This window comes from Mustelus asterias, chromosome 9 (assembly GCF_964213995.1).
Source record: "Mustelus asterias chromosome 9, sMusAst1.hap1.1, whole genome shotgun sequence".
Lineage (NCBI taxonomy): Eukaryota > Metazoa > Chordata > Chondrichthyes > Carcharhiniformes > Triakidae > Mustelus > Mustelus asterias.
Window position 1 is genome coordinate 37,340,228 of NC_135809.1, and position 16,760 is coordinate 37,356,987.

The following is a 16,760-nucleotide window of genomic DNA, read 5'->3' on the forward strand; positions in this document are numbered from 1 at the left end:
TTCAGGTTATAATCGGGGTTAGTCAGCGGACAAGCAAATCTGCTGGTAGTCCATTTTACAACATCACCAAATGTTAACATTAGCCCGCCCAGAAAAGTGGTGTCCATGTTATTCACAGTGTGTATCCAAACGGGGAAATGGTTAATTTCTTGGCTGAGCTGACAATCTTAGATGCTTTTTTGCACAACCTTCAAAGGAACTATGAATTTACATGAACCAAAGGGTTTTTTAGCACAAAAAGAGGCCCCATTATGTTCTGACTGGTCCTTTATTGGAGCAGTCCAAAACAATCCTATTGGTCTAATTTCTGCTCAATTCCTGTACCTTCCTTGGCTTCAAATATATATCCAATTTTCCTTTAAATATTCAATAGATCTGCTCACCTCCCTGTGCTAACATGCTCTAACAATTCTCTGCATAAAGACATTTCCCCTATGCTCTCACTTTTGTAGTGACAATTTAAAATTGATGGTCCCAATCAAATCATAATCTTAAATAAAACCTCGATTAAATCTTCTCTTAGTCACTCACGTGCCAGTAGAAACAGTCCTAGTATTTCATCTTGCCTCATAACTATGGATTCCCAACCCTTGTATCATCCTGTTGGAAGCTTACATTTGCAAGTAGCTTCACGGTTTGCCTCTGGGCAAAGCATGCAAACTCAGGATTGTCTTTGACCTCAAACACAGGCACAAAAAAGGAGAATGTTTTGAAAGCTAAGCTCATGCTGTCCTACTGTTTCTGTCAGTAGTTGGGGCAATTATTTCAGACTGATGTGATCGGATGTGATGAACTGAGTAGCAGCATCTAACTGCAGTTAAATGTGGAATGCAACTCTCTTGGCATTTGCCAATTGCATTCACTCTCCCTCCCTCCAAAGCACCCTACTATCTTCCAAAGGTGATGTCAGTTAGGAAAGAAGCCTTTGTTAGTCACACTAACAAAGATAGGGAGGTAGTAATCATCCACATGTTTGCAGCCCAGATCAAGGAATTCCTTCTGTGCTGTTTTACTAATTATGGAAAAACACTGGAGGTCAGTGTTTGCCTAAAATGGTACTGACTCATAGAAGTAATGCTTCCCTTATTTTTGTCTCCTACCCGGAGCAAAATCATCAAGGATTAGAATGAGGAAAATAAAATATCTACGATTCAAATTGGAACTGAATCAGGAGAGGAATACGTAAAGTGATTCTGAACTGGATTTAAACTATGCCTGAAACTGAAATGGATGAGAAGATAGGAATGACCTAAATGGATGGATGGATAGATCGATTGGTTCGGTCATCAGGGAATAACAATCTGTCCATTTTACATAGTGTTCCTTTAAACCCAAATAAATGATGATTCTCTGATTAACAACAGCATTCCATACGACACCCAACAAGCTGCTTTGAGAGATAAAGTGCACAGTTATTCACATCACACACACTTAACATCTGCACACACACCTGGCACAGCAGGATTTCTTTTTGCCTCTTGTCCTAGTTGGAAAACAATACCTCATTTTACAGCTTGTTATCCATAAAGTGAAATGCACTGCCCATTGATCCGTGTAAGAGTGTTTGCATTACAGAATCCAGATATTTCCATCTCCAATTCCCACCATCCTTTTGAGAACAGTTTGGTAGGTGCCGTGGATTTCCACAGTTCATCGATTTCATTGACTCACACATGAGAATACTGTAAAGGGTTAATCAGAAAAGAGGCTGGCAAAGGACTTCCTCAGGTTCCGAATTGTCTCTGCCTTCGCTTCATCTTCATTGGCGCCAGTACGCTGAGGGGGCTCAGTAATACTGAAACTGTTTGTCAATGATTGTGATTTGCTGAAAGAGAAATTAAATGCGGAGCGGTTTCTGTCAGCTGTAATACTTGTTATGCTGAATATCCAAAAGAAAAACCTATTGCCCATGTACTAAATAAAACAGCCTTTATTTTTAAAATCATCCCTATTGTTTCCATTAGGAATATCATAAATTTGAACCATTGGTGATTTTGCTTGTGTTCATCAAAATGATGGCGATTAGTATTAGCAAGAGGAACGCTTCCCATTTCAACCACCCAGTGGGCTACCACTCAATGCATCTGGATTGATTTTCACATAATTCGATAGAAAAATTCCCTCTAAGCTTGTCCAACAATTCAACTTAACCCTGATCTCTGAACTACACGTTGACTGTACTACTGACATATTTTCACTCCCCCACTGCAGATATCTTCGTGTCCCAAATGAGATACTTGAAGGGTAGGACTTTCCAGCCATGCTCTCCCCAAAACCGGAAAGTCCCACCCGAGGTCAACGGACCTTTGCATGGTCTGCCCCTGCCCCCTCCCCACTACAATTCCCGTGGCGGGTGGGATGGGACAATTCCTCCTGAAGACTTTAAGAATCTATTTTCTAAATTAATAGTCCCACTACAAAGCTTCACATCACATAAGGAATTCAGACAGGAGTTTAGAAGATCTGCCTATTAATTCTGAACTCAGTACAGACAATGCATACTGTCCTACATTATAATTTCTATAGTTGTTTTTGCAGTTAAAAGTTCACTAATTAGCAGATTTAATTGAATTAATTCAATTGGTGGACTGACCTTTTATCTTCGTTGTACAATGTTCACAATAGAACAAAGGAAGACATGAATAATGTACCAGAAGTTCAGAGAGAAACAAGTTTTAGTGAGGAGCTGAAGGAAATCAGTATTTGTAGAGAAATGGTTTTGGGGAAATTGATGGGATTGAAGGTGGATGAATCTCCAGAGCCTGATAATCTTCATCCCAGAATAGTTCAGGAAGTGGCCCTGGAAATAGGAGATCCATTGGTGGTATTTTCCAAATTTCTTTGGACTCTGGACTGGTTCCTACAGACTGGAGGGTAGTTAATGTAAGACTGCTATTCAAAAAGGGAGGTAGAGAGAAAACAGGGAACTATAGACCAGTGAGCCTAACGTCGTTACTGGGGAAGTTGCTGGACTCCATTATCAAGGATTTAATAGCTCAGTATTTGGAAGGCAGTGGTATAATCAGACAAAGTCGGCATGGATTTACAAAAGGGAAATCAAGCTTGATGAATCTATTGGAATTTTCTGAGGATGTAACTAGTGGGGTTGACCGAGGAGAACCAGTAGATGTGGTCTATTTAGACTTTCAGAAGGCTTTTGAGAAAGGTCACACACAGCAGATTAATATATAAAGTTAAAGCACATGGGATTGCAGGTAGTGTCTTGAGATGGATAGAAAGCTGGTTTGCAGATAGGAAGCAAAGAGTTGGCATAAATGGGTCTTTTTCTGATAAGCAGGTAGTGACTAGTATGACACCGCAGGGATCTGTGCTAGGACTGTTCACATTATATGTTAATGATTCAACTGTTCACATTATGGCCAGGATTCTCCCAAAAAAATTCTAAGTCCCAAATCTGTGAGAAAACTGGAGTAACTCGCACCGATTTTTAAAGCGGGATTACCAGAATGAATCTCTGACACACTGTGCATCACACAGTGCCCTAGCGGGAGGGGTGGTGCCTATTCCCGCTGGAGAGGCCGGCTGCATAGCACTGATCGGACTACTGCGTGTGCACTGATCTGTTCGTGCGGAGATCGGTGCATGCACAGTGGCCCCGCATTTCCGACCTCCTGATCGCTGGCCAGCCCCGCAATCCCCCATCTCCAGATCGCTGTCCTCCCGAACCTCCCCAAGCCGGCCCCTATGTCCCCGTTCCCTGGCCAGCCACGATCACCCCAACCCCTTGGTGTCCTTATCTGAGGAAGGATTCCTTGCTATTGAGGAAGTGCAGCAAAGGTTTACCAGGCTGATTCCTGGGATGGTAAGTCTGTCATATGAGGAGAGACTAAATCGGTTAGGATTATATTCACTGGAGTTTAGAAGAGCGAGAGTGGATCTCATAGAAACTTATAAAACTCTAACAGGGTTAGACAGGGTAGATTCAGAAAAAATATTCCCAATGGTGGGGGAGTCCAGAAGTAGGGGTCATAATTTGAGGATAAGGAGTAAACCTTTTAGAATTGAGGTGAGGAGAAATTTCTTCACTAGAGGGTAGTGAATGTGTGGAAATCACTACCACAGAATGTAGCTGAGGCCAAAATATGTGATTTCAAGAAGAAATTAGATGTAGCTCTTGGGGCTAAAGGGATCAAGGGAAATGGGGAGAAGGGGGGATCAGGATATTGAATTTGATGATCAGCCATAATCAAAATGGATAGTAGAGCAGGCTCGAAGTGTCAAATAGCCTACCCCTTCTAAAGTTTCTATGTTTCTATGAATCCACTGTTCTTTAAACTCACTTGTGCTCACTTTTGCCAATTATGATGCTAGTCCATATAGGGATCACAATTGTAAGGGGTAGATATCTATTATGGATATGAAATATCTCCAGCAGTTTGAGAGGAAGAAAAAAGTGTGCACAAAGGTGGCTAAAGTTCTGTGGTGCAATATGCTGAATCTTTAATATTTGCTGTTAAATTGCTGAACATTTCACTTTTTATATTTCTAATTTGCTGGATTAACATTTGACATGACTGACAAAAGTATGATATTGCTCTGACAAAAGATGTGCACAAAACACTAGGAGTGATTATTGTGGAAGATTCATAGTCTGGTGTTGCCTTAGTTTGCTACAGCTGTGATGCGAATGGGAACTATCGTTTTTAACAGTTGGGTGACAGTGGCTGGATTTCTCTGGTCTTGCACAGCCAGCTTCCACTGCCAGCGAGAACAGAGAATTTGGCACTCAGCCAAATCTCCATTCACTTCTGCGGGACTGGAGAATCCCAACCACTGGTGAGGTCGGAGAATTCTGGCCAGTGTGATGATGTACTAATGTGACATGCCACAGAGAACATGACATGAGTTGATGGCTACTCCCTCATCTCAATGCTCTTACCAGTGATCACAGTGTAAGGAATGTTGGATAGGCTACCCTGAACGGTTCTTGGATAACTCACAGTTGCGTTTTAGACAGCTCTATTGACAGAAAACTGTTACAAATTCCTTTAGTATCCAGCTTGGCTGGGAAAGAATGTGAGGTGGGATGGTTGGGAGGAAAATACTGTTCAAGATATTTAACATTTATCTTTTTAAAACTGTGTCTTCAGACTACAGCATATCCTTATATTCCTTTCTCCCTCATGTATGTTTGTCTAGCTTACCCTTCAATGTATTCATGCTGTTCACCTCAACCACATTCTCGTCACTCACTGGGTAAAGAGGTTTCTCCTGAAATCCTATTGGATTATTGAACCCCTTCATAATCTTAAAGACTTCCAACACATTTAAGTCTTGTCTTTTCTAGAGCTCCAGCCTTTCCTGAGGGTTAAATGCTCCCAGTTCTGGGATTATTCTTGTGAATCTTTGGTGCCCCTTCTCCAGTGCCTTTATTTCTGGTTAGGTACATTGGCCGTGCTAAATTCTCCTTCAGTGTTACTGAACAGGCGCCGGAGTGTGGCAACTAGGGGATTTTCACAGTAACTTAATTGCAGTGTTAATGTAAGCCTACTTGTGGACACTAATAAATAAACTTTTTACTTACTTGAGCAGTGGCTGTGGTGCTGTGCTCTGCTGCTGTGGTGTTGCTACTCCAGATCTTGGCTGTGAAAAAGCCTGGCCCTGAGCAGGGGGCCTAGATGGCTGTGCAGTGAAGGCTCCAGGCTTGTATGACTGGTTAGGGGAGGTGCCCGCAGATTTGATCTGCTTTGGAGAAGCTGAACCTGGAGATTTCTCTTGCTGATTTGTACTGGGCTGAGGACTCTGGGGTTGCTGACCCTGTGGAGAAGGTCTTTGGTGAGGTACTGTGTTGGAACGCTGAATCTGAGGGCTTTGGGGTTGTCGTGGGCTTCCTGCATTGAAGAAAAAGAATGTTAATTTAGCAAAGTCTGATTTCTTTTTCTTTCCCATCCCTTCTACAGCATTTCCTCCTAAGTGATCGCCAAATGTTCTGTGGCTTGGAATGAAGCATCTGCAGGGATTTTGAAACTTTTTGCTCAAAGACTTTTCGAAGGTAATACAGGGAAGAACAAGTTCACCAGGCAGTGTTTGTCATTACATAAAGAGTCAATAAGTAGGTGAGAACCAGACTTTCCCTGGAGTTGAGGCAAGTGCTGCGACATTTCGTCAGTCTAGGAACAACATGCATGATTTCTGCACACACAGGATTCAGAACAACATTAGTTTATGTAGTATTGGTGCAAGGTGCCTAATAAACAAAAAGCAATCGGATGAATTGAACTGAAGTCACTAAATCAGCTGACCCTATTTTGGTTTTGTAGACACCCATCACTACGTGGGCCGCTTGATTTCCTGTAGCATTCTTTTAGCAAAAATAGAATGAGGCTTTTTTTATTGTTGTGTGTGTGTGTGCGCGCGTGCACAGTGGGGGGGATGGAGTGTTTTTTTTAAATTGATTCGTGGAACATGGGCATCTCTAGCTGGCCAGCATTTATTGATCATCCCTAGGCGCCCCTGAACTGAGTGGCTTGCTAGGCCATTTCATAGGGCAGTTGAGAGTCAACCACATTGCTGTGGCTCTGGAGGCACAGGTAGGCCAGACCAGGTAGGGACGGCAGATTTCCTTCCATAAAATGACATAGTGAACCAGATGGCTTTTTCCGACAATGGACATTGGTTTCATGATCATCAGTAGATTCTTAATTCCAGATTTAAAAAATTGAATTCAAATTCCACCATCTGCCGTGGCGGGATTCGACCCCATGTCCCCAGAACATTCGCTGAGTTTCTGGATTAAATACTAGCAATAATACCACTAGGCCATCGCCTCCCCAAAATTTATTTTTTAGTGGCACAGACCATTCTTAGTTGCTTCGGGACCTCCAGCACTCTGAAGCTCCAGGAAGCACAGAACAACAGACTAGAGTCACTTTCTCCTTGATTGGCTTTCATGCTCAGCAGCTAGCACAGTTGACACTTGCCCTGATAATTGTGATGTTGAGTCTGGGTCCTAAAGTTCTACTGATTTATAATACAGTGGAGCCCCGTTTTAACGCGATGGCTGGGGTCCATAAAATGTGATCGCGAATGTTATCGGGGTCGCGCTAAATCAGGGTCGCGCTAATTCACTAAACCGGAAATAGTAGAAAAAAGGGTCCAACACGCGATCGCGTAATATCCGATTTTGCGCTAAATCGGTGCACGTAAAATCGGGGCTCCACTGTATATAGGAATTTTGTGGTGGAGAAAAATGATAGGGAAAAGGAATCTGCAGTAATGGCCAGCATCAGTTTCAATATAATACTAATTGTATCTCTCACATACTCATTCTTCAGGTAACCACTGTCCCTCCTCACTTCACTCATATAAAATAGGTGCATGACTCATCCATTGGTGTTACTTGATGCAGCTAACATTTTTAAGCCAGGTTCCTGCAGCAAAAAATTGATGCTACACTTGTGTATTTTCTCTTCCTCTCATCAAAGCATTAACATTGATTTTCATTGTGTAACCTGCATTAATTATTGTTGCTCTGAAAGGATCCAGTTCTACATACGAGTATATCTGCTCCATGACTTTCCCTGGGCCTGGTTTATTTCCTGCTGCAATCGAAGTTCTAATAAACAAAATTTCTGTAGACAAGACAAAGCAGCTCACTTGCTTGGCACCTCATCCACCAATGCACAGTAGCAGCAGTGTGTTCCATCTACAGGATGTACTGCAGGAACTCACCAAGGCTCATTAGGCAGCAACCTTCCAAGCCCACGACTGCTACCATCTAGAAGGACAAGGGCAGCAGAATAATGGGAACACCAGCACCTGGAGGTTCCTCTCCAAGTCACTCACTATCGTGATTTGGAAATATATCACTGTTCCTTCACTGTCGCTGGGTCAAAATCCTGGAACTCCTTCCCTAACAGCACTGTGGGTGTACCTACAGCGCTTGGACAGCAGCAGTTCAAGAAGGCAGCTCACCACCATCTTCTCAAGGGCAATAAATTCTGTCCAAGACAGAGGCCCACATCTCCTGAATGAATAATAAATAAATCTTTTGAGGATGAGGGGTGACCTTATGGAGGTTTATAAAATCATGAGGGGCATAGATAAGGTAAATAGCCACGGTCTTCTTCCCAGGGTAGGGGAGTCCAAAACTAGAGGGCATAGGTTTAAGGTGAGAGGGGGAAGATTTAAAAGTGATCTGAGGGGCAACTTTTTCACGCTGAGGGTGGTGCGTATGTGGAATGAGCTGCCAGAAGAGGTGGTAGAGTTGGGTACAATTATACCATTTAAAAGACATTTGGACAGATACAGGAATAGAAAAGGTTTAGAGGGATATGAGCCAAACGCAGGCAAATGGGACTAGTTCAGTTTAGAAAACCTGGTCGGCATGGACAAGTTGGGCCGAAGGGCCTGTGTCTGTGCTATATATCTCTAGGACTCTATGGGCAGAATTTTCCAACTGTGCCCGCCCGAAGGCCGGAAAATCCCACCCAAGGTCAATGGACCTTTGCATGGTCTGCTCCCATCCGCTACAATTCCCGTGGCTTGCAGGACAGAAAAATTCCACCTCATGGACGGGATTTTACGGCCTCACTCATCCCAAAACCATAAAATCCTGCATGAGGTCAATGAACATTTCCATTGTCCAGCCTTCGCCCGCTCCGATTCCGTGGCAGGTGGGGCGGTAAAACCCTGGCCCGTGACTCTACTGGCTCTCCTCAATCAGGATGGAGAACAGGTTTAGGTGCAGAGTGAGATAAGACCACACCTCTATCAATAGCCCAGGACCTGGCATTCACAGCCCATCACACATAGCTGATCATATCAGAAGCTGCCTTCATTTAATTAGAGATGCTGCCATGGAACCACACACACCATAAGCTGCAGATAATCAGCAGACAAGTTGTGGAAGTTGTCACAACCTTTTCCAACCCAACCTTCGGATATGTAATCAAGGGAAAGTAATACAGCTGTGCTGCAAGCCTCATTTTAATTTTTAAACTTTGACTACAATCGGGTAAACCCTGCCAGTCTTGGCTTTTGAAAGATGCATGCCTTTCCATTCCATGCAGCCCCATGTTTTCTTGTTTAGAGGAAGTGTTCACTTTCACTGAGTGACAAGGTTCTCTCAATTGCAAAACACAATAAATGGCTCCTTATATGGGCATCTAGGCTTTTTGCATCAATCCCATGACAGAAACTGTTTAGGTGATCGGATCAGATCCCATACACCAGGGGACTGTTTTTAGACTTTGCAAAGGTTGGGAGTGGAGTTGGAAAGGGCCCAAAAATACAGGCACCAGCTGGCGTTCTGGTCGAGGCAGGTTTGGGGCTGACAGAGCTGTCTGGCCCTCATAAGATGGGCAGCCAATTAGACTCATTAAAAGCCTTGTTATGGGCTGATAATGGAGGCAGATTGGGATTTTTCTGCAAGAAGCCCTTCCTTCCAATCTGTCTGTCTGGATGGGGGTGCAGCCATTGGCTGCCCTGCAAAGGAATCTCTCCTCCTCCTCCCCCACCCCCCCGCCCCCCTTGCCAATTGGTGCTCCCCCGGGGGTGGGTTTAGGATCCAGAAACTCCTACTTTTCATCCTCAAAGTGAAGATTCAGGTCCTCCTTTTTTTGCACAATCTTCAGCGCTGAATTCAGTTGAAAAAGAGTGAGAGAGAGCTGTATTGTCTGCATGTTTCTAACATGTCAGTGCACAATATTCCCCCGGCACTGCAAATTCTGTCACATTACCTTTTCATGGAAATGATTTTGGATTGAGTTACACATATGTGTTTTCAAACAAAGTAAATTCACACTTTCTTTAATATAAAGTACACAATGAAGACAATTCTTAAAGCCAGATTAGGCAGGTTTCTTTTTTTAAATTCATTTGTGGGACATGGGTGTCACTGGCTGGCCAGCATTTATAGCCCATCCCTCGTTGCCCTTGGAGGGCAGCTGAGAGTCAACCACATTGCTTTGGCTCTGGAGTCACATGTAGGCCAGACCACGTAAGGATGGTAGATTTCCTTCCCTAAAGAACATTAGTGAACAAGGTGGGTTTTTCCAGCAATGGTTTCATGGTCATCATTAAATTCTTAATTCCAGATTTCTTTTATTACTGAGTTCAAATTCCACCATCTGCCATGGTGGGATTCGAACTCAGCTCCCCAGAACATGAGTTTCTGGATTAATAGTCTGGCGATAATACCACTAGGCCATCGACTCCCCAAACTTGATACTATGGGAGTGATTTGACTAATCTCAAACCTTTTAGCACAACCCAGTTCATTCTGAAATCAGCAGATGTTCACTTGAAGCCCACACCCTGAATGGAGGATGGGTAGCTGTTTACTATTACAGACAATCCAACTGAGAGTAAGGATTATTTTGTCAGGGTTGAGGGCAGTTTCACTTAAACTGAAATGGTTGAGGTGTTCACTCAATGCTTCTTGGCTTCACCTATCATGTAACCATATATTAAAGGCATTGTCTTAGTTCCATGCAGAGGAAATGCTGAATTGCCTTATGACTGGTCCAATCCCTCATGTACATATAGATGTTACACACCTTGAGGCGGTGGACGGGCTTGGGCTGGCTGGCCCCACTGGGAAGTGGCTCCTGGCAGAGGATGCACCTGCGATTTTGTTGACTGAGGCTGGATCTGTTGATATAAGAGATTAAGGTGAATATAGGGATGGTGCAGTGGGTGGGCAATAGTTTGAATTGCTATTGATACAGTTCATCATTCCCTGGAGACTAAAGGCTCCTGATTAGTTCAACAAACACACTGGGCGGGACTTTCTGGCTGCACTCGCTCCAAGATGGGAAAATCCCACCCGAGGTCAATGGATCTTTGCATGGTCCATCCCCGCTCGCTACGATTCCCATGGCGGGTGGGATGGTAAAATTCTGCCCCCAGTGTCCATTTGTTTCCTCCCAGTAAACCAGTGAAAACCGATCTCTTTGTTCCCTCCTGGTAAAGAAGTGAATTGAAATGGAATAAATATTTGAAAACATTCACAATATCATTGCAGGGAATTTCCTGGTTATTGGAAGTTTTGATCTGGCATTTGGCTGGGAGGGATGATTATTCTTTGTGATCAGCAAGATACAACATTATCTTGCATTCACAATCTGTCATTAACATAGGAAAGTTAAAGCATTTGAACGAGGTGCAGGAGAAATGGGTGCAGAGCTGGGGAGCTGGAAAAGATTTGCAGGGATGGTGATGCCAGAGAAATTTCAACACAAACAAAATAATTACAAATTTGAAACTTAAGCCATTGCAGTCAGCAAGGATAGGGAATGATGGTTGAGCAGGACTTCATACAGGATAGCAAACAGGCTGCTTCTTCTTCCCAGGCAGTCCCTTGGAACCAAGGATGACTTTCTTTCATTTTGGGGTTGTGGGTCTTGATGTGACTGTAAAGTCCAATGCTGGATCTGCACTCTCTGTCACAGGCGGTGTTTGATGAGGTGGATAGGTGGGATTTTGGTATGTTCCTCCTGCTGTTTGCGCAGCCAACAATTACGGAGTTTGTGACATTATAGAGCGTGGAGGGGAGAAAGCATGAATGAGGGTCTCAACAGCAGATGAGCTTGTTGTAGGAGTGGAAGAGGACAATGTTCCAGTGGTGGAAGTAGGTGTTTGTTGTAACTAGAAGTAGTGGAATTGGAAATTTGGCTCAGTTTTGAACAGAGTGCCAACACTGTGAACAGTGGAGAGGGAAAGGGATGAAGTTCATGTTGAGGGCATAGCATTTATGCTGAGGCCAAAGAGAATGGCTGCAACCTTCTCAATGCCTACCTGTCAGCTCATCCAAGACTAGGGGCAGAATTTTCCCGTCCCTCCCACCACGGGATTGTAGCAGGTGGGACACAGACCATGCAAAGTTCCATTGACCTCGGGCAGAATTTTCCGACCTTGGGGTGAGGGCAGCCGGAAAATCCCGCCCTAGATATTGGCACTGGAGGTGCCCAGAAAGGTGATGGAGAGATAGAGCTGGGTGTCACAGAATTCGTGAGGAAGCTAATCCCAAATCAACGTTATCACAGACATTCGCTTTTGTTCTATTCCCACTGCCCCCCATTTCATCTAGTTGAGAGTTATTGCAGTCGAATCTTTGCCAATTCTAATGAAAGGTCACGACCTGAAACATTAACTCTGTTCATCTCTCCACAGAAACTGCCAGACCTGCTGAGTATTTCCAGTGTTTTCAGGTGTATACTGCAGTATTTTGCTTTTGAAGTAATGATGAACCTTTGTAAAACATGGTGTTACAAATGCAAGGTTTAATAAGATTATTATGTTTTGGGACTGTGTCCAAAAGGTTTCGATTCCATGAATAGGGAGTAGCAGGGAAACTTTACACTGATTCAAATTTAAATGTTGATTTCGATTTGTTAAGGAATATTCACTGAGGAGTTGAAAAGTATTTTCACTAGTTTGAAGAAATTGCTACAAAGTTACAACAGCCCAGAGGAATTTGAACAATTTTGTTACGAAGGGTTTTGTTAGGGAAAGTGTTAGAGGTTTATTTAACCCTTTTGGATGAACAGTTTTGCCAGAGTACAAGAGAGAGCTGAGAGATAAGAGGCAGTCACACTATTGTTCATTATGCAAGAATGTGGCTGGGAACCTGTACTCGGGTTGAAGAAACTGAGATCATGAGGATTAAATGAGACTGGAAAATTTGCCTCACTTTGACCAGAAGGAGCAATCTCAGCCCTCACCAGTTCAGGGATCAGAAGTTACCTGGCTGGAAAAGACAAATAAGGGAAGCAAGATCTTGGGAGCTTGTCCCAGGAGAAAAGAGTGTCAGAGAATCATAGAATTCTCCAGTGCAGAAGGAGGCCATTCAGCCCATTGAGTCTGCATCGACCACAATTCCACCCAGGCCTTATCCCCATAACCCTATGCATTTACCCTAGCTAGTCCCCCCAACACTGAGGGGCAATTCAGCATGGCCAATCCACCTAACCCGCACATCTTTGGACGACTTAAGGGAGGGAGTAAAGTATAACCATGGAGAAAGATTTTTAGTCACATTAAAGCATTAACAAGGATTTTTTCTATAGCTTATAAATTGCCTGCAAAATAATGTTTAGTTCAGTTTATTTCAGTGAAAGTCTGAAATGTGAAACTTTGTGCAATTTGTTTAAGTTGGCGACTGGCAAGTCAAATTTCTTTTTTAAAGTTATCGATCTCCATGGGGATTGTAACATTTGGGCCTTAACTGGAGTATTGTGCCCAAGTCTGGACACCACACTTTAGGAAAGATGTGAAGGCTTTAGAGAGGGTGCAGAAAAACTTTGCAAAATGGTTTTAATGGTAGATTGGAAAAGCTGGGGTTTCTCTCCTTAGAGAAGATTGAGATGTTCAAAATAATGAGTGTCTAGAAAGAGTAGATAGAGAAAAACTGATCCCATTGGCAGAAAGGTCGAGAACCAGAGGACTATGGTTTGAGGTGATTGGTTAAAGAACCACCTGCAACATGAGGAAAGACATCTTAATGCACTGAATGGTTAGAATTTGGAAAGATTGACTACTGAGAAGGCAAATTCAACATGACTTTCGAAAGGGAATTGGATAAACACCTGTAGAGAAAATAATTGCAGGGTTATTGGGAAAGGGTAAGAAAGTGGGACTAGGCAACTTGCTCTTACATGGACACAATGGGATGAATGGTCTCTTTCCATGCTGAAATGTTTTCATGATTCTAAGAGAGGGCACCTAGCATCTTCTGTGGAACCATAAACCAGCAAAGAATCCACATCATCGCAGAAGGAAGGAAAGAATAAAGTAGAGAATGAAAACCTGCATGCTGGTGTGTACACTAACCTGGCTCAGCGTCATTCCAGCTCTCTGCTGGCTTGCCGCAGGATTGTCCGACAGAAGCTCGTTCATTTTCCCTATGACCAGCTCGGCTATTAATTGCCTGTCTTCCTCAATGTATTCACCAATCAGTGGCATGGCACTGTCCATTACCTGCAATAGAAGGGAAGATATGTTGAGAGCAATCAGTTTAGTAAACATTCCAGACATCACTAGGAAGCGTAACCAAAACAAGAGAAGTTTAAAACAATTCCTAAATCCAATGTAATTTTAAATGTATGTGATTTTGTAGATAATGCACGTCTTTCATATCATCCCACCCTCCATAGTCATTGGGAACCAAATAACAAGGCTCAAAATTTTAATTCCTTCTAACAGAAATGTTAAACTTGAGAACTTAGTGCATCAGTTTGTGCATAAACTCCCACATTTACCATTCTATCATCAATTAATGGCTGAATTTCATGCAGGGGAGGATCCCTGACACTCCGGCGTAAATGTCAGGAGCAAGTCTTCCTATGCTTGGCCAGCTCGCCCCAGAGCCATGTTTTGGCCATCAACTCTTTAATCAGCCTGATGCGGGACTTCTTCCCCATCCAAGAAGAATTCTTCTTCCAAGAACTGTGCCACTGGGAGTGGTGGCCACTACAGCGAGTCCCCTGAAGAAGAGCAGGAACCTCAACTGGCCCATGGGTGAGTCACGAGCTGAGTAGATTAAGCTGACATAGGCAGGGAGTAGGCCTTTCATCATCTTATGCCAGTCCCTATTCAATCAAACAATGGCCAATCTAAACCTCCACTCCATGCAACCGAGCTTGATTCATATCTCTTGATAGCCTTACTTATCAGCAAGAATCTAATTCACCACCGTATTGAAAATTTCACTTGATGGGGTATCCACAGGAGGAAAAAAGTTCCAGACTTCTCAGGGCTTCCTGATTTCACTTCTTAGTGGCCTGGCTTGAATTTTAAGATTGTGCCCCTTTACTTCAGATTGTCCCACAAGAGGAAATCACATAACTTTTTTCTAATTCCATTCCAGATCCCCTGAGATAATGACTAACATTCCACAAGCCTTTCTGATGATATTTTTTGTACCCGTGCACCAGCTGTTACTAATTTCTGCACATGGAAATCTGAACCTCTTCACAATTTCTTGTCTCTTGCAATTTAGAACATCTTCTGATATGTCAGAATTGGATCCAAAGTGAATGACCTCACACTTCCTGACCTTGAACTCTATTTCTATTTGCCATGGGCCATGTCCAATCACCTAATATGTCTACATCCTTTTGTAAATTCCCTTTCCCTATCTCCAAAGCTTCATCGTTTGTATCTTGGCGAGGAAGTCATAGCAACATGTGGTGCAGAACAAAAATGTTACAGCAACCTATAAAAGGATTCTATAAAAAGGATTTATTACTTTGGGAACCCGCAAGCACTAAGGTTATCAGTGCAACTGTAAAATAGAAATACTGTACAACATAGTGTGTGTGAGAACTGCTGATTTTCGAGGAATGATTTCTTGCATATTTTTCCTGGGAATGGTTTTTTTGCACAGTCATGTAACTTAAAGCAGATCGTAGGGTAAATAGGGCAGCACGGTGACACAGTGGCTAGCACTGCTGCCTCACAGCACCAGGGACCTGGGTTCAATTCTCAGCTTGGGTCCCTGTCTGTGCAGAGTTTGCACATTCTCCTCGTGTCTGCATGGGTTTCCTCCAAGTGCCCCGGTTTCCTCCCACAGTCCGAAAGATTGGTTAGGTGTATTGGCCATGCTAAATTCTCGCTCGGTGTACCCGAACAGGCGCCGGAGTGTGGCAACTAGGGGATTTTCACAATAGCTTCCTTGCAGTGTTAATGTAAGCCTACTTGTGGCACTAATAAATAAACTTAAACCTTAAAATAAATGCTTTCTTCGTCTTTGGAACGTGACATCAAAGGCTAATCTTCAAGTGAAATAGGAGATAGATATAAAGGGAGGGAATTATAAGGCAATAATTTAATGAGCAAAGTCCATTTGGTATGCATGACAAATCGCCTCTTGAAATTCCTCCTTCTCCTGGACATATCAAAGATGCTGAACAATATTGTACATGTGTTTGATGAGGCACCTTGTAATTACTGATGTGACTCAAAATGGTTCACAACATATACAGATGAAAATAAATTGAAGGAATATTTGTTCCAGACTATAAATAATAAATCTCGAAGTCCATCTGTGATGCTTGTTTGGTCTGATAAGCATGTTCTCTTATCAACTCTATTATGTGACTCTTTAGAAGAGGATTGAGCTAAAGAAAAAAGCTATTGTGATGAGAGTTGTGTAATTGAGATGGGTATATATATATAGAATATATATTATACATTGGGGGGGGGGGGGGGGGGGGGGGGGTAGCGATCTTACCAAACAAATTATAAGTGCTGAATGAGCATGAAAATGGGAGACAATCGTGTCCACTTTTTGAGTGAGCTCCCAGATGCAATCGTATGACACTTAGAAAAAATAATGAATCAAAATGCAATTCTTGCCAGTAGGGGAAGTGGCTGGAGCCTATTCACGCCAGGAAGCCAGTTGCTGAGCGGTCGGGGCACTTATTGTGCATGCACCCCTATCTTCCATTGCCCTGTGTACAAGCGTAACGAGCCAGTAAGCCCCCATTTTTCTTGTGTTTAAGGAGAATGTTTAAGAAATCAGCTTTATTCTACAGGCAGTCGGTATGCCTGGTGGGAATGCAACTCAAATGCTGAGAGAACCTGATAATTACTCATTTCAGCCTTGCAAGTGTTTATTTTATGCATCCCAGGGTACTAAAAGACATAGTGGGGGAAATAGCAAATGCACTCATGGTAATTTAGCAAAATTCACTGGACTCTGGGGTGGTTCCAGCAGATTGGAAAACAGTAAATGTGATGCCACTGTTTAAAAAAGGGGGTAGACAAAAATAAGATGGTTAGCTTAACTTCTGTAG

At 43.0% G+C, this 16,760-nt stretch overlaps 1 protein-coding gene across 1 annotated transcript in view; it reads right to left on the minus strand.

Moving 5' to 3' along the window:
* Positions 1 to 1,217: 1,217 nt before the first annotated feature.
* Positions 1,218 to 16,760, minus strand: part of LOC144499216 (synapsin-3-like) — a 224,711-nt gene continuing 209,168 nt past the window's right edge. The window contains exons 10-13 of the mRNA XM_078221335.1: positions 13,795 to 13,941; positions 10,521 to 10,614; positions 5,546 to 5,852; positions 1,218 to 1,825 (exon numbers count right to left, since the gene is read on the minus strand). Coding sequence (XP_078077461.1) covers positions 1,693 to 1,825; positions 5,546 to 5,852; positions 10,521 to 10,614; positions 13,795 to 13,941 — 681 coding nt within the window. The 3' untranslated portion in view covers positions 1,218 to 1,692. The remainder of the gene's footprint in view (positions 1,826 to 5,545; positions 5,853 to 10,520; positions 10,615 to 13,794; positions 13,942 to 16,760) is intronic.